Source organism: Cicer arietinum, chromosome 1 (genome assembly GCF_000331145.2).
Source record: "Cicer arietinum cultivar CDC Frontier isolate Library 1 chromosome 1, Cicar.CDCFrontier_v2.0, whole genome shotgun sequence".
In the NCBI taxonomy this organism is placed as follows: Eukaryota; Viridiplantae; Streptophyta; class Magnoliopsida; order Fabales; family Fabaceae; genus Cicer; species Cicer arietinum.
The window spans coordinates 45,263,412-45,285,043 of NC_021160.2; the positions used below are offsets into that span (position 1 = coordinate 45,263,412).

Sequence of the window (21,632 nt, forward strand, 5' to 3'; positions counted from 1 at the left end):
GCTCTTAAGATAGGGTATATATATTTTCAAAATGAGAGGCTCAAATTTTAAGGGAGGATTATACTCTCATCTATTTCTCTATTATGGTGATTATAATCAGACTCGTTTAATTATGAACTGAACTCTTGGTACATGTATTATCGAACTTGAATTCTATGTAGTTAGAGAATTCTAAACTCACAAAGTAAAATAAACCAGAATTATAGAAATTTGATCCAACAACTCTTACTTGAATTAAGATTTTTAGATCTAAACCTTTTTTTTTCATGGATGAGACCCTCCTTGAATATGAGTATGTACTAGTACAATTTTTTATTCATTGAAATACAGGACTCTCCACTGAGATAGTATTTTGTTAATAGTTAATGAGTTGTCTTATTTAAATTAAAAAAATTGATACCATATTTTAACACTATACATCAATAATCGTAGAATTGGACTCAAGGTGAGAGAAAAAAAACTAAAAAGAAGAGATAAAATGTAATATAAAAACCACTATATATTAAATGTCTAATTTTGTGTCAAAATGTTATTTTTCATAGTTAAAACTTAAAATATTTAATACACTTTAAATTGGTGTACATTTTCATAAAATTTAAGTGGCACTTACATGTTTTTAAAAGAAACACGTGAAAATAGTGTATTTAATCACGTGGCTGCAATATCTCTTTCTCTCAAACTGTTGTATTAATTATTATTGTCTTGAAGTAATAATTTTAAAAAAATAGTATTTTAAAATATGAATCTTTAATTATAAGTAAGTAGTTTTAGATTGGATAATACAGTGTAATTAATTAATTAATCATTTAGTCAATAGCCAACAATGTACTTCTCTAATCTTAAATACTCCCTCCCTCTGTCCCTTTGTATATAATCAATTATTGGGTGTTTCACACACATTACAAAAAAAATTAATTAATTTGTATATTTTGTAGTTATTATTAAATTATTTATTGTGTATAAATGTATTTAATGTTAATTTTTTGTATTTCAAGATAAATTAGTATTTTTAATAGGAGCAGATTTTGAAAAAGAATAATAAATACTTCTAATATATACTACTAATTTATATGAGTAATGTTAATGAAATATAAAATTTGACATAAATATAAGACTATATAAAGTACAATAGGATCATATTTTGTTTTTGATAAAATGTCAAAGTACATATAGTATTTATATTTCATTTTATATTAAAGTTTGTATTATAATAACATTAATATGATAAACGAGTCCTAGATATTTTATATGGTTCTAAGTTTGAGGCTCAAATAAATTAATAAGTCACATGGTGTTTTATATGTAAGGTTGTACTTTTTATTTCACATCTAGCCATGAATTAATGTTCTAACCAAAAAAAAGATATAGCCATGAGAGAGGAATTTCAACAACCACACTTGCTATTTGTGTTTTTCAGTTAAGCATAGATAAAATAAAATGAGAAAGATTGCAAAAGCACCATGCTTCATTCTCTTTCTTTATGTAGTAGCACTTCATGTTCAATGCCGTTCTCTTTACACAAAATTGATTTCTAATGGAGTTGATGATGTTCAATTAGAAGTAGAATCTAATGAAAAAGGGGTTGTTGAATTTGAATCATCTGATTCAGGGGAGTATTGTAAGCAAATGTATGGTTTCTTACCATGCTCTAATAATATTTTTGGTCACCTATTTCTTATTTTGGTTTATGAGTACTTGTTGTTCCATGGAGAATCATATTTGGCTGCTGGAGGTGAACAAATCTTTAAGATTCTTGGTCCAGGTGTCTTTGGTGCTAGTGTTTTTGATATTCTTGGTGCCCTTCCTGAGTCCTTAATTCTTGTTGGTATGTTTCTATGTACTTTAAATTAAATAAATAAATCTCTTTAGTTACTTCCTATACTTTTAAAACATTTTTTTTTATGTATTTGATAAAAAAAAAATTGGTGGAAAATGTATTTGGTTGAGAAATATAGTATTGGATTTGTGTTTGTGAGAATTGCTGGAAGACTTTAATAGTGAAGTTGTTGATGAAGATTATATATAACAAATTTCAAAGTTTGTTGTTACACTAGCCTTTAAGTTCGATTCACCCCACAAATCTGATGCAAATGAGATAACCAACAAATTTTCATCATGGTACTTTAGAAAACTTTGATATGATTTACAATATCACACAAAAAGTATATTTCAATAGTATGTTACAAAAGAATATTTCATATCCTTCAAAAGTGGATGACAATCTCCAAATTTTTGTGTTCTCGTTATATCCAAAGTGACACTATTTATAGAAAAATAATGTCACTTTAGAAAGAGGTACAACTCTTGGTTCTGTCATTCAAAATGTGAAATGGTATATAAATATAAAATTCACATATTGCCTTACGCCTCTGTCTCGTGCATGACTCAATTTTGACACCAACAACTTTTATAAAATATAAGTCTATATGTACACAATTACACTATACATAAATGTATTTTTATTTATATATTTTTGTAATTTAGTCCTTGTATTTTTTTTTCTTACATCATGACTATTTGAGTCCTTGAAAAAAAATGCTTTTAAATCTAGTTATTTTGTTTTAATGATCTCTATAATAATTTAGATATTTTGAGTTAGTGCAATAAAATAAAGTTGATGTAATATTTTACAGACTAAAAAAATATTATCCACGTATTAAATGGACTAATTTAACATAACTAAATATTAAAAAAGTATAAAACAAAATAATGAGTAGTTATCTTACAACACACGGTATAAAAGTTTATTTTGATTCAAATATATTTATAGCACTCACTATACACATTATGTTAATCGTTTGTGTGCTTTTTGTTTGTCAGTTACTGGACTTTCCAGTGATAAGGAAAGTGCACAAGAATATGCTTCCACTGGAGTTGGTTTGTTAGCTGGATCATCCATTTTGCTTCTCACACTTGTGTGGGGTACCTGTGTTATTGTTGGCAAGCAAAACTTGAAAAATGACTCATATTCATCAACAAGAACCATAAAACAATCTTTGATTGGTCTGCTCTTCATTCTTTCTCTGTATTTAAATCCCTTCATAGTTAAAAATTTACATACAATAAGATCATAGTAATTTTGTTCGGTCGAGACATAAATAAAGTCTAACCAGTTTTAAATTCTTTAATTAGGATAACCTTAACTAATTGATAGAAGTTTGATGTGGATCATTAATGTGTATATATAACCCTTTTGATTGAATTTATTATAGGTTATGGCATTACTATGGATGTAGACACAAGAAAGATGGCAAGAATAATGGTTTTCTCTGTTATACCACTCCTAATAATGCAAATGCCTACATTGTTGCATTTCTCTTCCACACCACGCAATGTTACCTTGATGATTTCTCTCATCATTGCTGTCACTTTTCTCATCTCATATTTCATTTATCAGGTTTTTTATCCTACTTAAAATACTTGTATTTAAGTTAATCCTTATAATCACTTTGTCATATTGTTAAATATCATTACAATATACAAATAGATTTAAGTCTCAGTCGCGTCGCGATCCTTGATATTATAGAGATGGCACTCAAATACAGCTGATTGTTAATACTTCTTCAATTTGTAATAGACTAGTTTGATTCTCTTATTATTATTGATTTGTTTTTTCAATGCAATGTGCAGATCTTTAAACCTCAAATAGAGAAAACAAGACTAGAATACATAAAACATGATGATTTAATATTAAGAATTTTTCAACGTGTTGAAAAGCAAACTCTTCAAAAAATCCTAGCTGAGGATGGAACTCCCAATGTAACTGCCATAAGTGGGTGAGTCAAATTTCATAAACATTTATTTTTATCAAATTTCATAATCATAATATAGTATATATTTTCATTATGCAGATTATACAATGAATTCAGTCAACATGGAGGAAAGCATTTATTAGCTTCTGAAGTAAGAGAGCTTCTGCTTGGGAACAATTTAACCAACACAAATAACAGACATGTTAAAAGTTTTTGACAAAAATGGTGACCAAGTTATAACTAAAGAAGAATTTGTTGATGGATTAACAGAATATATTAACCAAACAAAGCATGCTTTGGATAGACAGTACCTTCCTAAAGAATCTATGAACAAAATGTATCAGGTATGTCACATGATTGTTATATATTCTATTAATCATAATCATTTTTTCCTTGCACAATCTATCAGGTATGTATTTACTTTTTAATCCCTACAAATTACAAAATTACATGCTTTTAGTCCATCAAGAGAAACAAACATAAGAAGATTAAACACTTTGTATGGATCGATACAAGAACAAAAAATAAAATATATAAATTTTATAGGGACTAAAAACATATTTAACACTCGTCAAGTAAGCAGATATTTATTGAAATATTATGAACAGACATTTATCAAGCCGTGGATCGAACACGTACGAAAAGAACGCGAATTGAAGGGACATCTTATTTCTGGAGTCTTAAATCATGCTCAGAATGATATGGTTGGTAGGATGCTCAAAGATGATGGCACACCTGATAAAGATGCTATCAAAAGGTTCACATATTTATCTTGTTTCTCATATCTACTAGTAAAAAATAACAATCCTTTAGTTGATGATATATTCACAATATATTAAAGTATAATGATTCCAATGATACACTTGAAAGTATAACCATAATTTATACATGTGATTTTAGAAGTAATTAAAATTAAAGTCAAATAATTTTAATAATGTGGTAGTTATAATAAACTAACAAGATGGAAAAAATTATATGACCGTGTATATGAATTAAATCTTTATTATACTAGATTGTGTACTAATGAAAAAACAGAATTCTTAATGTTTTTGTTGCATGTTCTCTTGGCCACTAGGTTGTTTGAGGAAGTTGATAGCAATAGTGATAAACATGTTTCGAGAATTGAGTTAGAGAAAGTAGTGAAGGATATTCAGTTTGGTAAGGTTGTAGATGCAGAGGAAGCAGTGACAAAACTCCTTCAAGATCTTGATGTCAATAGAGACGATGAAATTAGTGAGAATGAATTTGTTGATGGCTTCACCAAATGGATACACTCAAATTCAAATAAAACTGCTAGCTCTAAATCTTCATCTCATGGAACTCATCAAGTCTTTCCCTTATTCCTTTGTGACCAAAACTCTCTGCAAATAGTCATTTCAGTTCTTAAACGTGTGAGGCATTGTCATAGTCTCTTACTGTATCAAATTACAAACACATCTATGAGTGTCTCTTTTGTTAGTAATTCAATGGACTAAATTGATTAACGAAAACACATTTGAGAATTAAACTTACGAAATAAAGACACATTCGAGGATCAAAATGAATAACAAAAAACTCATTTAAGTATGTTTTGGTAATTTTGATACAATAAAAGACTATTAGGACAACGTCTCACACATTTAAAGACTGAAGTGACTATTTATCTTAAAAATTAGTTACATTTAAATTGAGTAAATAAACAATTTATTCCTTGAAATCGTAAGAGTTAGTCAATTTAATTAATCCCTCAAATTTGCGAGATGACAATTTAACTCCTTAAATTGAAAAATATCCATCAATTTAGTTTTTTTATAAACTTTAGCTCCACAATTCCACAATTTTAAAGGCATATATAATATACTTGAAGAGACTTTTCAAGTCAATACATAGGTCTTTTATTGATTTTAATGAATGTATACTAAAGAAATTAATACTTTTATGGAGGGACTACATTGATCGATGTTCTTTAATATAAAAAACTAATAAACTATTTAGTAAATTTGAGGGACTAAATTGTTCGACAATTACAATTTCGAGTACCAAAATATTTTCCTTGCTTACCCTATTTAAATTTCATTATGTTTTTTTTTTTTTTTGATAGGCCAATCTTTATAAACTAACAGTTATTTTAATTTCTCAAATTTGAATTCATAACATCTCTCTTAAAACTTCTTGGTTGTTGTTAGTTGACCAACCAATCTATTTAAATTTCATTTAACATGTCAAAATATTTGACACAAATGACATAAACTTACACATATTGGACTTTGAAATGACTATGTATTAGACATGGGAAGATGTTGAGAAGGTAATGGAAGAGAATCAATCAAAAGGGGTGTCTGCATGGTTAGAAGCTATAGCATATGTGGTGTTGGGAATTACTATGCTTTCACTTCTTGCTGAGCCCTTAATAGCAAGTGTCCAAAAATTCTCTGAATATGCAGGAATTTCATCATTTTTTGTCTCATTTATTTTAGTACCTTTAGCTACAAATTTTAGAGAAGCAACCTCAGCAATCAAAGAAGCTAGCCACAAGAAAAGTAGCAACACTTCTCACACAATGTATGAGGTTAGTCATGTTCCTATGTCACTCTCACTTTTTCACTATTTTAATCTAGGTTTAATCCTCTTCAAGTTATTCAACTATTTCATAATTTAATAAAAGTTATTCACTATTTGAAAATTTTAAATAGATTTTTGAAGTAATTTTTTTTATAATTACGTTTTTAAAGTTGTCAATAATTTGTAATTAGATCCTTAAATTAAAAATGCGCTTTAGTAATTTGTTAAGTATTGACATTTTAGAGATCCAATTATCATTTTATAACCTTTATTTATAAATTCTCAAATAATAGAGAAACGCAGAGTAGTGTATACTTCAAAATTAATTATAGAGACGCATAATTGATTTTGACATGTGTGGATGTGTTTGAGTGGAATAAATTTTATCTTTATAATTGATTTTCCAAAATTAATTTTTCAAAATATTTTATTCAAAATTAATTTTCGTCACCGCAGAAACCAAATACAAACTTAATCTATAACTAGATAATTATGTTAAGATTTGTGCCAATGCAGATTTATGGAGCAGTGTTCATGAACAACATTCTTGGGTTTGTGGTGATCTCAATTCTTATATACATGAGAGATATCGCATGGGAATTTTCAGCTGATGTATTGGTGGTAGCAATTGTTTGTATTGTGATGGGCCTTGCTGCTACTTTTCGCAACACTTTTCCTCTTTGGACATCTTTCCCTGCATACCTCTTGTACCTATTATCATTGCTTTTGGTTTTTGTTCTTAAAGATGTTCTCAATTATGTTTAGTGTCTTTTTGCTAGCAACAACACTAAATGAAATTGCAAACTCTTTATGTGGGTTATTAGAAAATATTACGTGATTCTGCATTTTGCAGAATATATAATATCAATTTCATCTGAATTAACATTTAAAATGTTATCAGAATCGGATTGAGAATGATAATATGAAAATTGAACTCATATATCTATGCTATGTTAAAATTTCGTTATAATTCTAAATTAAAGTGCAAGACTTTTAATCTTTTGTTCCTGATTCAACTTCAAACTACTATGCCATTGTTTTTATATTTTTTAAGATTTAAAGGATATAATTAAATCATAAATGATATCTAAGTCAAATTTTTTTTGTGATATATATATGTGTGTGTGTGTGTAATCAATAAATTTTTTATTTATATTTGTAAGATTCATCATTTTTATATTATTATTTCTTATTTAAGAAGTGTCTTATGTTTGTACCAAATAAAATCTATTTTTTAAGTTTGTTTTAGGCCTCCGATCTTGCTGGGCCGGCCCTATTCATGTTTGTTGCATATATGTTTTTCTTTTTCAACCAACATTCTGTAATGTGAGAGTTTCGTGTCATAATCAAATAAAATCTGTAGTCATAAAAACTTGATCAAGGAAACTATATTTCACTAGAAAAGTCAACTACTGTTTATTTTGTTTTGTTTGCTTATAAAATTATTGTCTTCACTTTTAATTTGACAACACCATTTCATAAGCACTAGTTAAGTAATAATTCTGAAGTCCATTAATAAATATATATGCTTCAACATGGTTAAATTAGGTTCAAAACTTGATGACAAAATCTTTTACACATAACATCAAGTCTCATGGTAAAAAAAAAAAAAACAGAATTATGATTAGTATAATTAATAATTTGTACGATTGTTCCAATATTAAAATGAACAAAAAAGAAGAAATGTGAATTCATAGACAATTAGTCCTAAGTAAAAAAAATACATCAATCAGACACCTCCTTTCCTCCACATAAAAAGAAGGAGAAAATAATTCTCTGATGGCTTCCATTCCCTTACATTACATATTCCAATACAAATCCACTATGCTTTGTCCCCTTATATTCCACCCCAAAATAAATCATTGAGAATAATTTTCTGTTAAAAACAAAATAACAAAAAGTGTAAAAAAATCATAAGAAATTAAATCTTATAACTCCAAACCAATCCCAAATAATTACCTTAAAAAAATGGAAATTAAAAAAAATCACCAATATCTATTAAACCAATTAATCCACGTGTCAACTTCCTATCCTCCAATTACTCATAACTTTGTGTTAGGAGCCCCACATTAACTTTGATAGGGAACATATCACATGTTAGCACCAAGGGACATAATTCATGCATCCACTTTTTCTATCTTTCTTTTCCTTAACTAAGGAGTTGCTCCTTGTCTTTGCATCCCAAGTGTTGATGGAAATTTGAGTTTTGTTGTTGTGGTTGTGATGTTTGTGTAGATTGAAGAGAAGGACCATTGTTATTATTTGAATTACCCATCTTGTGTATGCTTTGTTGGTGATAGATTTGTCTTAGCCTTTCTATTTCCTTCTTTAGTGCTTCTTGATGAGCTGAAATTCAAAATTTATTCATATATACCTACTATCTTAATATGATCATAGTGTTTTTACATATTCCAAAAGTAACTAATCAACAAAAGAGTGGAATAAAAGAATTTCATTCTCATATATTTCAAAAATGTGCTTTTGTAGGGACAATTTCCATTATGAAAGATTCCAAAATCTAACTAGTTATTATCAACATCAACATTATTCATGAAGATCAACAAATAAGATGTGAAAGGCGAAAAATAAGATGGACCACTTTGATAATCGGTGGTGGAATTGTACTTGAAAGCGGTGGAATTGTTTTTATGAAAATACAAGCTTTCATGGTCATCTTTTTAATAAATAAAGGAATATCAATTAGGTCACTGACACATGCAAGGTTAAAGAGGGTCGTGAATTTCTATTTTAATAAGTGTCATTGATAATTACTAGAGTTTTGGTTGATTTTTTAACATCAGACCAATGCTTATTAAAATTACTTAAAACTCTAATAACAACGATTGATAACACAACTCAAAATTATAAATTAACAGTTTTGTCTTTACACAGTTAAGATAATGACTTGATTGATGTCGATTTCATGAATTGATTTTTGAAAAATATATTATTTTTTATTTTTTATTTTTATTTACTTAATATCGATCGAGTAAATATTTCAATTATAAATGTGAAAATGATCTTGTCATATATCGTCATTCAAAACACTTAAGTTTTGAATTACTTTTAAACATTTGTCTACCATGGAATATCATCAACACATTTTCCGATTAATAATAGGTCAAATAAAAAGATTAATATATAAAAAAAAATGAAATTGGTCTTTAATTTCAAATTTTTAATATTCAGCAATGAAAATATATACAAATTTCATTTTTTTTTTCTATCTTTAATTTTTGTCTTTTCTTATAATCAAACATTTACTAGAAGTGTACTATATTATAGCTAAATTTCTTCTTCTTTTTACCAGTAGTCTCTAATTTTTACCAATAATGAAACATTTATTAATAGTGTATATTATTTATTAAAACCTTTAAAGATAATCAGAATATTGTTATATTTATCATAAAAAAGAAATTTATGAAAATAAGATTTACGTAACATACAAGGTGAATATGATTGAAAATAAACTTAAAAAGGAAAAAGATTATATATACCGTCTTTGAAAAGCTTGTCCTGAGCCAATGCTGCAATCCGTTGCTTCAAGGCACTGTTGTCGACATTAAGAATCAAACGTTGATGGTCCAAGAATGCTACTCTTGGTGACAATGCTGAAACCTCCGTCTATTTTTCATTATAAATTTCATTTAAATAAGATATATCAATATACAATTAGGTAGTTATGCTCTTATGTACTCATCAACCATATATATGATTTGGTCAACTATAATATATGTTATATACATTAAATATTTATTTGGTTTATGAATGATAAAAAAAAATTGTATACAAAAATTAAAGTAAAAATTTACACATAATTATAAAATTTCAAATTCAAATCTCAAATATTATATATCTTAATAATATTGATATTTGTCAGTTAAATTAATTTTTAAATAGTAAATAGTTATTTTGGTGAAACATATATGTATCAAATTTTATATAGAATAAAAAAATAAATTTGATTAAACTATTTATTCACCTGCAAAGATGTTACACTCCTTTCAAGCTCAGAAATATATTGTAGCTTTCTCACCCTTGACCTCTGAGCTGATTGCCGGTTAGCCAAAATTCTGGTAATGAGAATAAACAATTAGATTTGGGATATATACATTTTTTTTTATATTATATTATAGATATGATAAAATATTTTTGAGACCACTTAACAAATCAATATTAATTAATTCCAGTGGTGTTCAGAAAATTTAATACTCTATAAAAAAAACCAATCACTTATTCCACATGGTTGCTTAAAAAGTAGACTAAAACAAAAAACGCGTGCAAGAGAATAAGAGGATGAACATGTTAACTATTTTTTTCTTCACAATATAAACATATTAACTTATACACTCAACCAACTCATTTAGATCCGGTTGGTTTCATATACTGTATAATGAAAAAATTCACTTTTTTTTTTATAAATAAATTATTTCTATAAGTTTTTAAATGTAATAATTTCTAACGTAAAACTTTACTTGCTTTTAATCTTTAACAAATGAATTTGTGGGTTTAAACAAATCATTTTCTTAAATCAAATATAATTATCGAAACAATTACGCGTAAAAATTCATGTATAATTGCTTTGGTTTGTTACAAATAAATTGTTTTATGTTTCCGTAACGACATTATAATTATAAATTCATGTATAATTGCTTTATTTTTTTTGCAAATAAATTGTTTTATATTTCTGTAACGACACTATAATTATTTTACTGAATGATCGAATATGTAACATTTCTATCACTTCACTCACAAATTACTGAAGATTTAATAAAAATATAACACATAAATAAAATTATGAATAGGATAAACCTAAATTTGTAGATAAAACTGACACATTTATTTAAATGACTAATTTTTATTAAGTGATACGTAAATTATCCATAATTTTCTAAAGCCAAATTAGATCTACCAAAATAATAACATATACACAGCAAGCCACCTTCTATTAAACTTGGGATTTTCCCTTCAAATAAAAATGATATATATTTTTTAATTTAAAATTTAACGTGTAAGATGGGCCATCATGCAAGAATTTTTGTGGCAACTAAATTCTACTACCAACGAGCTTATTTTATTAATGAAATATCATAAATAGAACGTGCATGGGTGGTGGTGATTGGTGAAACATTTATTCATATAATATATATATAACAATAAAATAATATTTACCAAGATTTTAATTAAGATTACCTTTTGACCCTCTTGGGATCAACAACGGTTTCAGTGCAGGTGATGGTTGCGGCGGAGGATGGCTGCGCTGCCTCTGCTTCAATCTTACACGAGCTTTCATCTTCAACGGCTTCATCCTTAGGCTTCACCTCATGATGATAATGTTCTTGACTTGGTGAAGAATCCAACACCATTGCCATTGGTTTCTCTTCATTGTTATTGCTATTTTGGTCGGACGACGGCGAAGATGGGTTAGAGGTTGATGACATCGGTGGAGGCATAAACGAGACGACACCAGGAACATTGTCAGAAAACATGGAAATTAGTTGGTCGTCGTCTAGTCCATCAAAACCTCCACCACCACCACCACCAGCTCCACCACTCCTGCAATCTTCCTCGAGAAATGATGTCTCGAGGAAGGCAATAGAGTCACTGGCAGAGCGTCTGTGACTCCCTCGCCTTGCCGAGGAGAAATCGAGGAATTCGTCAATCCATGATGATTGATTATCATCATGATGAGTATTGGTTGTTGTGGTGGTGGTTGTGGAGGTGATGTTTGACATTGTGGTTGATGATACCCTTTGGTGTGGAAAATATGGCCAATTTTGGGGTATGGTTGGTATTTTAGGAGGTAACTGTGCCATTAATTAATCCCTATGTATATGTGACCCCCAAATATAGAGAATTTTAACCGAAATTTTTGTGTACTACTTATGGCCTTGTGTATATCTAAGTGTTTGAGAAAATAGATATAGAAAAAAGAGAGAGATCCCAACAACCTAACCAACACACAAACAACCGCAAATCTTACTTAAAAATCTTGTTCTTGGGTTTCTAAAACTAGTGTGGGAGACATAAACGAGAGAGGTATAATAAAGAGATGATGATGATGATGAGAGGCAACACACCTAATTAATATTGTGTCATATAGAATACACAAACCTCGTTATGATATGTTTTCTTTTGTTAGAGTATGTAATGTTATGGACATAATTGCATGGAGTAATGTTTTTCTAAGGTCCTAAGGTTTTGGAGAGAGAATAAGGGGAATTAGAGGGGTCACATGGGAAGGGATTAAAGACAGCTAGCAACAGCTAGGTGGTGAAAGACTCAACGGTTTGAGTGGGAAAATGGCAGTGTTGTTTAATAACTAGAGGAATCGGCAACCACGTGCAGATGTGACCACTTCATTTGGCATCCATTATCTCATCTCTTACCAATATTCTATACATCATTTTATATATGGTCAGATTAATGCATTCTACTTACAAAATAAAAACTTGAAAATTTATAATGAAACGAATAAAATTTAAATTTTAAAAAATTGAATATATAGTTTTCAATTTTTTTTTATCGGAATTCAGATTTATTGATAAAAGATAGTAGATCTTATAGAGTAATGCATCCACGTAGTAAATGATTTCATATATAGTATGGTTGGAATGGAATTTTCGTGGAAGAAGATCTACAAAGACTCCTATGTTGAAGTTAGTATAATCTTTGAAGTGGGTGAGACTTTTAAAATCACCACCGTCTTCAATATTTTGAAGGTTATGTTCTAGTTTTAAAAATGAGACTCATAATAAAAATAAATATATTTTTAATAATTAAAAAAATAAATTAAACTTTAAATTCTATAAAATTTTAAAAATTTATTTTTAGTCTTTATAAAAATATTCTCAATTTTTAATCCTTCAATTTTTTTAATTCAATTAGTTTAGTCTCTATTTTAAAAAGATTTTTGAAAAAAATTGACATATAGTCCTTAAAAAAATTTCCTATAAGATCAAAATAGTGACTAAAAATGAATGAAAAAATTTTAGTGATTAAACTTGAAAAGTCATAATTTTGTATGGGCTAAATACATATTTAGTCAAAAAAATCACTATATTTTTGTTATATTATAAAAATAAATAAATTGGATCATGTGCTATAGAGTTGGATGCACAATCCAATGAACGATCCTAGTTAGAGTGAAATATACTTTGATACACGATAGAGTGAGACTTATATAGTCATAATGAAGTGATATTGTTAGTTAATAACGGTAAGTAGTCGAGTTTAAGATGAGTATTCAATGTAATCAATAGTCGAGGTGATAGGGAGGGAAATGAGAGGTGGTATGGGATAGAATAGTCGAGTGTTTCTTAGTCATATCGATCTTATTTGACAATTATACATCAAATATAATTCAAATGTGATATTGGATGATAATTCACTATTTTGAAATTGTTTTCCTAATGTATTCGAGTTAAACAAAGTGAAAGATAAATGGATAAATAGGAAGAAATATTTTTCAAGAATCACTATGAGTAGAGAGGAAAACGCACACGAGCAACTAAATAGGTCGTAAAACATGAAAATGCTAAGCGAGCAGTGACATACCACAATAACATACACGAACTATGACACAAATTTTAGTTAGTCATTATCGTCACAAATACACAATAAGAATTCATTGAATTTGTTAGGGCTCCACAAAAGAGACATTTGTGGCGGCCTTATGGAGCCACAAATAAGGTGGTCACATACATTTGTGGCAGCAAAAACGGCCACAAAATTTGAAATTTTTGTTGCCATTTGTATGGGCAAAGGCCGCCACAGAGTCCTCTTTTTGTGACGGTTTAGGCCGCCACAAAAGTTAAAGCTGAATTTTAAAATTAAGCTTTTATGGGGCTCAAACCGTCACAAATGTCTCCCTTTGTGAGGGCTTAGGCCGCCACAAAAGTTTCACTTTATTAAAAAAATAATTTTATTAAATTCGGAATTCATATTAAAAATTGATATTATATATAATAAATTATTATCAATATAAATTTAAAATTTAAATATAAAATATAATATTTAAATTTAAATTTAAATTAAATATATTATATATAATAAACTAATATCAATATAAATTTAAAATTTAAAATATAATATTACAATTTAATTAAAATTTAAGTTAAACTTAAAATATAATATTTAAATTAAAATTAAAATTAAAATTAAATTTAAAAATTAAAATAACTATTATATATAAAAATATAATATTAATATTAATTAAAGTAATTACTACCAAACCAAATAAAACATTCCAAAATTAATAAATCATGTCTTACAAACCAAAAATTAAACGCATCATAATTAAATAGGACAAGATATAATGTGTTCATACACACCAAAAATAAAATTAAAAAATTATTCAAGTACATCATTAATCATCATAATAATTCCTCTGATCAATCGCTCCACTCCTTCCTCCATCATTATTTGCTGAAATGTTACCCGACGACAGAAGTCCCTCAAAAGTATTATTAATTTGTGTTGGAGGAAACATCATGGTTTGAAATTGAACTTCATCTTCAACTACACCACCACTAATCGAAGGAAGAGTCATAGCTGGTTGAAGTTGATTTAAATCTAGTCTGATCAAGCCAGCTGTTGGCATAGTTGGTCAGTATGGAGTTTGATCTGGTTGAGGTTGAGAAAATTGATGTGAATATAATAAATTATTATTAAGAATATAATTATATAAACCAAAATAAAATTTTAAAAATCATTATATATAAATTTTGACATACTTTATATGTCAATTAGGGGAGCATTTGCAAACAATATAATAAATTATTATCAAGATTATAATTATATAAACCAAATTAAAATTTTAAATGATGTCTAATGAAAATTTTCATAAAATAACTCCTTATATATAAACAAAAATTGAGACTATTAAAGTATATAAATTTTGTGTACGAACTCAACTACAACTCTTTTTAATAACTAACAACACATATTAATATCATCAATTTTAATAATATTTTTTTAAAAAATAGTTATATTAAAATCAATAAGTTTTACATGTGTTTCAAATTTTTATTTATCATATATTATGTAAACAACATAATTTATATAATAACATTTCGAATGGTGAACTTTTTATATATTTTAAAAATAATATAAATATATTTATAATATCACATATTTTACTAATCTATATTTAAAATGTATAAAATACTAATTTGATGCCGAGTAGTGTCTGACTTGAAGCTTTCACAGAGCTGAGAACTATTCGAAGTAAACACTATATCACCACTGTCAAAATAAAAATTCAATAATATTCATTAAATAAATAACTTCAAATCAAAAATAAAATTAAAAAACTAAATATATAATATAAAATTACCAAAATTCAAGATAGTAAAGAACAACTTTGGAGAAATAATTTTTGTAGAGAGAAGGTGGAGAGAAAATTTAGAAAGAAAGTTTAGAAAGAAAGTAGAAGTGAAAAATGATAAGAGGAGTGAAATGATATATATAGAAAATTATTGATCTTTTGTGGCGGCTTTAACGGTCAGAAAATAAGGAAATTGTGGCGACCTGGGCCGCCACAAATTGCAATGGATTAATGGGCATTTGTGGCGGACTTTGCCCTTGCAAAGTGCAACGAACCAATGATTTTGTGGCGGCTTGGACGGCCACAAATGGCTTGCCTTTTGTGGCGGCTTTTACCCTCACAAAGGGTTGATTTTGTGGCTGAAAAAGCCCTCACAAATGAGTTCAATTTCAGCTGAATTTTGTGGCGGCCTAAGCACTCACAAAATGACAACGTTGTGATTTTGTGAGGGCTTAGGCAGCCACAAAATCCAGCTAAAATTGTAGTTTTTTGTGAGGGATTTTTCAGCCACAAATATAAATAAATTTGAATTTTTGTATTTGTGAGGGCTTTTTCGACCACTAATTTGTGAAGGTTTTTTTCGACCACAAAATATTTGTAAAGTTAGCCACAAAATAAGTGTCTTCTTGTAGTAATAGGAGTTGACTCTAATATATTCTCAATCTATAAATATCTATTTTAATTATCATTTTAGACACATGTCAATCGAGCTTATTGTTCTCCCAATTAAATTCTCTGTATTTTATTTATACTTATGTTTTACTTAGATTCATACCTACTTTTCAAAATGTTTATTGTCTAATTTAACACTTTTCAAACTATACAAAGAACCAAAAATTGAGGAACATAATTTCTTCTTTGATGTAATCACTCGAACTAAAGAAAATTATTGTTAAAAGCTTCAGTTAATCCACACAATTGACCTTCATATGTAAAACTAAAGTCAAATATTTTTAAGACATAATTGTTGCTCTGTCCCTTATCTTTATTTCAGATAACACTTCAGTCATTTTTTTTTTTTTTAATTTAGTCCTTTATTTAATTTTAAGTAAACAATTTTATCTTTTATATTTTAAAATGTTAACAATATTATCATTTTTTATTTATAATGAATAAATTTAAAAAAAAAACTCATAAAATTAATTATCATCTTCAATATAATTCAAATTTCATCAAATTTATAACTCAAATCTTCAAATAAACTCATATTTTAATTATTTATATTTTCAAATTTTTGTAATAAAATTAAATAAATGACCAAATAAGGAAAAAAAAACATAAATGACTGACGTGTTATCTAAAATTATGCATATTTTTAATTATCCAATAATAATAATAATAATAGTAATAATAATAATAATAATAATAATAATAATAATAATAATAATAATAATAATAATAATAATAATAATAATAATAATAATAATAATAATAATAATAATAATAATATTGGTAGCTAGATATAGCATGTTCTGGTATGCATATAGTACTAAAAAGTGGGATAGTGGCACCTTTCAATATGCTAGGACCTCGTGGTTTTCCCATGTTCTGTGCGTCATCGGAACTCTCTATATAATCATCCTATATTCCTATGGACAAGAATATTTGTTTCTTTTTTTTAATACAATCGATTTGACGTCCGAAATATCGATATTTCTTTAAATTGGTTCATAGATTTATAAAATTTATAAAAAATTCTTAAACTATTATTTAATTTAACTATTTTTTCATCAATTTTTATCTTTGGATATTTGTTAATTCTGATTATCTTTTATTATTTAATTATTGAATTATAAAAATATATCAATATAATTTCTAAAAAAATAATTTAATCTCTCAAACAAACAAAAATCAATTAATACATGTAAATCATAATAAATAATTTAAATCAATACGTCACAAATTATTCTTTCGTATTAATGCATTATTAAAACTGTTAGTGCATAAACACAATGTAAATAAATAAACTAATTAAACATTGCTTAAACTAGTAAAACCTTAAATTGTTTAGGTTTCACGTGCTTAATGATTTACTTATTTAATTGATAAATTAATTTTTTTGTCATGAAAATTTATGAATTATATTGATTTTATTTCATAATTTATGGCAATCTTCAAAATCACGAATATCATCATGTGATACAACCAAATTATTTTGGTTGGGGCGTTGTACATAAGCAATAGCCACAATACCTACAGTAGCATTGATGAGGCCAAAACTTAATATTTAGAGGAAGCATGACCAAAACTCTAATATTAATATTTATGTAAAAGTAAAAAGTCAATTTAATTTTCTAAATGAGTGAGGTGCAGTAATTATAGTTTTGAATGTATAAAAATTAAACACATCCTCAGACTTCTCTTTAATTTGTTACTAATTTTTTTATGGATCAAATTCACTAATAGAAAACACATTAGAAGATTAAACTAACTAATGAAAGACACATTCAAAAACAAAATTGATAAATAAAATATATATGTGAGTACATTTTTTTTATTTAAAATTTACTTAATAATTGACTACTCATATGACCATATATAATTGATTATGTATAACTCAAATGAATCTAATTAGTATTTGTAATTTAAAATTATAATTTAAAGATTACACAATATTTGAGGGCGAAACTAGACAATTGAATTAGTGAATATCTTAAGTTAGTGAATATCTTAAGTATTTCTTAGACTTTAATAGTTTAGAGACTAATTTAGAGAAAATGTGATAACTTTTAGAAATTAAGCTTGCATTTTCTTATTATCATTCACCATTTATGTATACTCTTAACTGCAATGATTACTTTAATGTTATCTTCCATTTATCATGTTCAATTTTAAGTTCAATATGAGCTAAATATCTTGTAGTTATTAAAGATCAACAACATTTTAAGTAAAGTTTATGGATTAATGTGTTTGTGGTATGTTTTAACATTTATTTATTCCATCCATGTTTAACTAGAAGTAACATATGAAGAATACTTTTGTATTGTCCAATTCATGTTTAGCAATATAAAAAAGTCTATTACTTTTTTTGCCACTTAGTGTGGTATGAGGAAGAGTATGGCCACTATGGATAGAGAAGGAGAGAGAAGGGAGTCTTATTTTTCGAAAAAGAGGGAATAGAGACATCGATGGAAGAGATAGTAAAATATATATATTTTTATCAATATAAATTTAAAAGCACATTTAAATATCTAAACATAAATTATGATATAGATAGCTCAATTTTAATTAAAAGTATATTTATAAAACAAAGTTTACTAAAAAATACATTTACAAGTATTTATCCAAATACATATAGTCTTTGTACTTAGAAAAAGGAAAAAGATGAAAATATTGATCTAATTAATATAAATTAAATTAATATGAATGAAAATATAATTAATGTTAAATAACATTAAATAACTAAACGTAGTATTTAGGTCCAAAGAGCACTAGAATTTGTAATTGAAGCATGGTTGAATTTGAATAAAATTCTATAAACCTAGGGATATTATTAGTACAATAAAAATCATAATAACAGTGTTAAAAAATCTGAGGTCCCTCTATTTCATAATGTGATAGTAACATGTTTTAGTATTTTAATAATACTCATAAATTGACCTTATAACTTATCTGTAACCTTAACTTATTTCTGAAATTTAATTTTTAATCAACTGTTCTTTCATTTAAACTTGTTTTTTAAATCCTAAATTTACTTTGAATTGCCAAACAAAAAGTTTTATCTTCTTACTTAGATAACAAACAGATTAATGTTTAGAAAAATGTTGAAGTTAGTAATATACTCTATTCTAATGAGAATAATATTTTATTATATTAATTGTTTGTGACCGTGGACACTTAACATAATTAATTTATGCAATAGAGAGTAATAGTTCACGAATCAAATCGATATCGATGATTTTTTTTTTTTTTATATATATTTATATAAGTTCAAAATATTTACCAATTTTGTTAATGGTTATTTTTTATTGGAAAAACTTGGTTGTTCACTTTTTGTTAGTCTCTTTTTAATTACATTTTTTTCATCAACAAAGATGGAACACAAGACATTTCTTAAGATATTCTAGTCTAATTTATCTTATACAAATAAATATTTGTAAGAGAATATATTTTTTTATCAAATTTGTAAGTGAATATATATACTAGTTGAAAGCCTATAAAAAATAACACATGGTTTTGTTCTATTCATTTTTTATATTTTTCTTTTATAAACATTTCTTCATCTTTAGTAAGACCCTAGCTGTTTGATTAATATCCGTAAAAAAATTGATAACATAATGGAGTTTATGATAAAAAAGATCTACTTATTTTAGACATATAAATATGAGTTTAATAATTATACACCGGAGATAAAAAAATTTATATATAATCTTCAAATATTTTAGTGACCATGAAGTGTCATTATGTTATTAATTAATTTTTAGAATACTTTGCATATATAAATTAGATTTAAATATAATTAATTTAATCTTTTATTTTTTATTTAATATTCATTTTGATCATTTATTTTTATTTTTATTTTATTTTTTATTATTTATATTTTTTATAAGTGATGTATTTTTGTCTTTGTCACTATTGCAACAAAAACTATAAGAACATTTATTGAAATTCCTTCTAACAATTGCTAATATAAATCTAGTATATAATATTCTTTAAAAAAACATCTATTTAACCTAATAATAGACTTGCATTTGAAAAAATTATTCGTGCATGCTTTGAAACGGAGTTTAATGTATTTTCATCATATCTTATGAAGATTGCTTACAACTTATCTAAGATTTGATCTCAATAATTTTTAACAATAATAAAAAAACAAATATTAGATAAAATATTTACAAATAAAATTATATTTAATTCTATAAACTAATATCTACATCGTGATCGAGATATGATGAAATCATTTTTATTTAATATCTAAACTATGAGACAACGTTTTGTTTTAATTACGATAACTAAAAATACTATTTTATTTTTTATTAAAAAATATTTCTTTCTCTACTCTCTCATCTATCCTCTCTTCTCTTTGTATTTCTCTCATACCTTTCCTCTTCCGTTTTCTCTCTCTCCTCTACCTCTATCCCACTATTTCCTATCTTTCTGTCTTCTCGGTATCTATCTCTCCTTGCTCTCACTTATCTTTCTCTCTCCTTTATCTCATTGTTAACTTTTAAATTCACACATATATATATAGTATTGTAATAAATTTTTACATTGCTATATTTATGTTGTTGATTGTCCATCACACACAGCATAGGATAAACAGTTGTATAGTCACTGTAAAGTTTGTTATATATTGTGTTGTCTAGTATTCTTTTTTTCTTTTTCAAATCAAACCAAACCAAGTTTAAGTTATATTTTAATGCCTTATTTGCCTCTTCTTTTGACATGAATGGTCAATCTTGCCTTGGATCAAGGATTAATCTAGAATGATGGCATACGATCTCTGTCCTGTGGTTTGGATCAGATATGGGCTCTTATTTTATTATTAGTTAATCAATAGTTTAAATATAATTTTAGTAATGTATCTTTTATTTAATATATATTTTTAATTATTTATTTTTTACAAGTAGTAAATTTTTGTCATTTTCAACGTAATTTTTTCAAATAATTGTATAATTATTGTAATGATCAATTGAAATCAAATATTAGACTAATTGTAATGTTAAATTTGTAATCTTAATAAAAGTTGTGTGAAAATACAATAAACTCTGATCAATATTCTCTGTTTTAAAGAGTTTATATATGTTTTAAAATATGCAAAAATAATTTTTTTTAAATGCAAATTTATTATTGAGTTAAAATAATATTTTTTTAAAAGAATATTACACTTGATTTATATATTGACATTTGTTAGAAGGGACTCCAATGTTTGGATGTTATTATAATTTTGGTTGTGATTGTAACAATGACTATAATACACCACTTATAAAAGATAAAAGATTAAAATAAATCAAACTAAAAATAAATGACTAAAATAAATATTAGATAATGAGATAAAGAAAGAAAATTAT

The 21,632-nt window shown here is 26.4% G+C and overlaps 3 protein-coding genes across 4 annotated transcripts; 2 read left to right on the forward strand and 1 right to left on the reverse strand.

The window, feature by feature from the left end:
- The first annotated feature begins 1,346 nt into the window (after window positions 1–1,346).
- On the forward strand, window positions 1,347–7,231 carry LOC101490110 (sodium/calcium exchanger NCL-like). The gene is made up of 8 exons (XM_027336049.2): window positions 1,347–1,825; window positions 2,821–3,003; window positions 3,213–3,397; window positions 3,631–3,776; window positions 3,852–4,096; window positions 4,361–4,509; window positions 4,828–6,300; window positions 6,810–7,231. Exons 1-5 carry the CDS (start codon window positions 1,438–1,440, stop codon window positions 3,967–3,969), a joined length of 1,020 nt encoding a protein of 339 aa, XP_027191850.1. The 5' UTR covers window positions 1,347–1,437; the 3' UTR covers window positions 3,970–4,096; window positions 4,361–4,509; window positions 4,828–6,300; window positions 6,810–7,231.
- On the forward strand, window positions 4,088–7,058 carry LOC140918601 (sodium/calcium exchanger NCL1-like). Its single transcript, XM_027336047.2, has 5 exons — window positions 4,088–4,096; window positions 4,361–4,509; window positions 4,828–5,080; window positions 6,019–6,300; window positions 6,810–7,058. Exons 1-5 carry the CDS (start codon window positions 4,088–4,090, stop codon window positions 7,056–7,058), a joined length of 942 nt encoding a protein of 313 aa, XP_027191848.2.
- Window positions 7,232–7,959: 728 nt separating the features above from the next.
- On the reverse strand, window positions 7,960–12,612 carry LOC101507013 (basic leucine zipper 34-like). Of its 2 annotated transcripts, XR_012162007.1 has the most exons (5): window positions 11,487–12,612; window positions 10,276–10,366; window positions 9,791–9,917; window positions 8,253–8,639; window positions 7,960–8,169 (listed from the first exon to the last, which is right to left on the reverse strand). XR_012162007.1 is itself a non-coding variant. In XM_004489004.4 (4 exons), the coding sequence occupies exons 1-4, from the start codon at window positions 12,107–12,109 to the stop codon at window positions 8,443–8,445; spliced, it is 1,038 nt and encodes a 345-aa protein (XP_004489061.1). In that variant the 5' UTR covers window positions 12,110–12,612; the 3' UTR covers window positions 7,960–8,442. The 2 variants fall into 2 exon arrangements, 1 of the variants encoding a protein (XP_004489061.1); XM_004489004.4 differs by having other exon boundaries at window positions 7,960–8,639.
- Window positions 12,613–21,632: the final 9,020 nt, after the last annotated feature.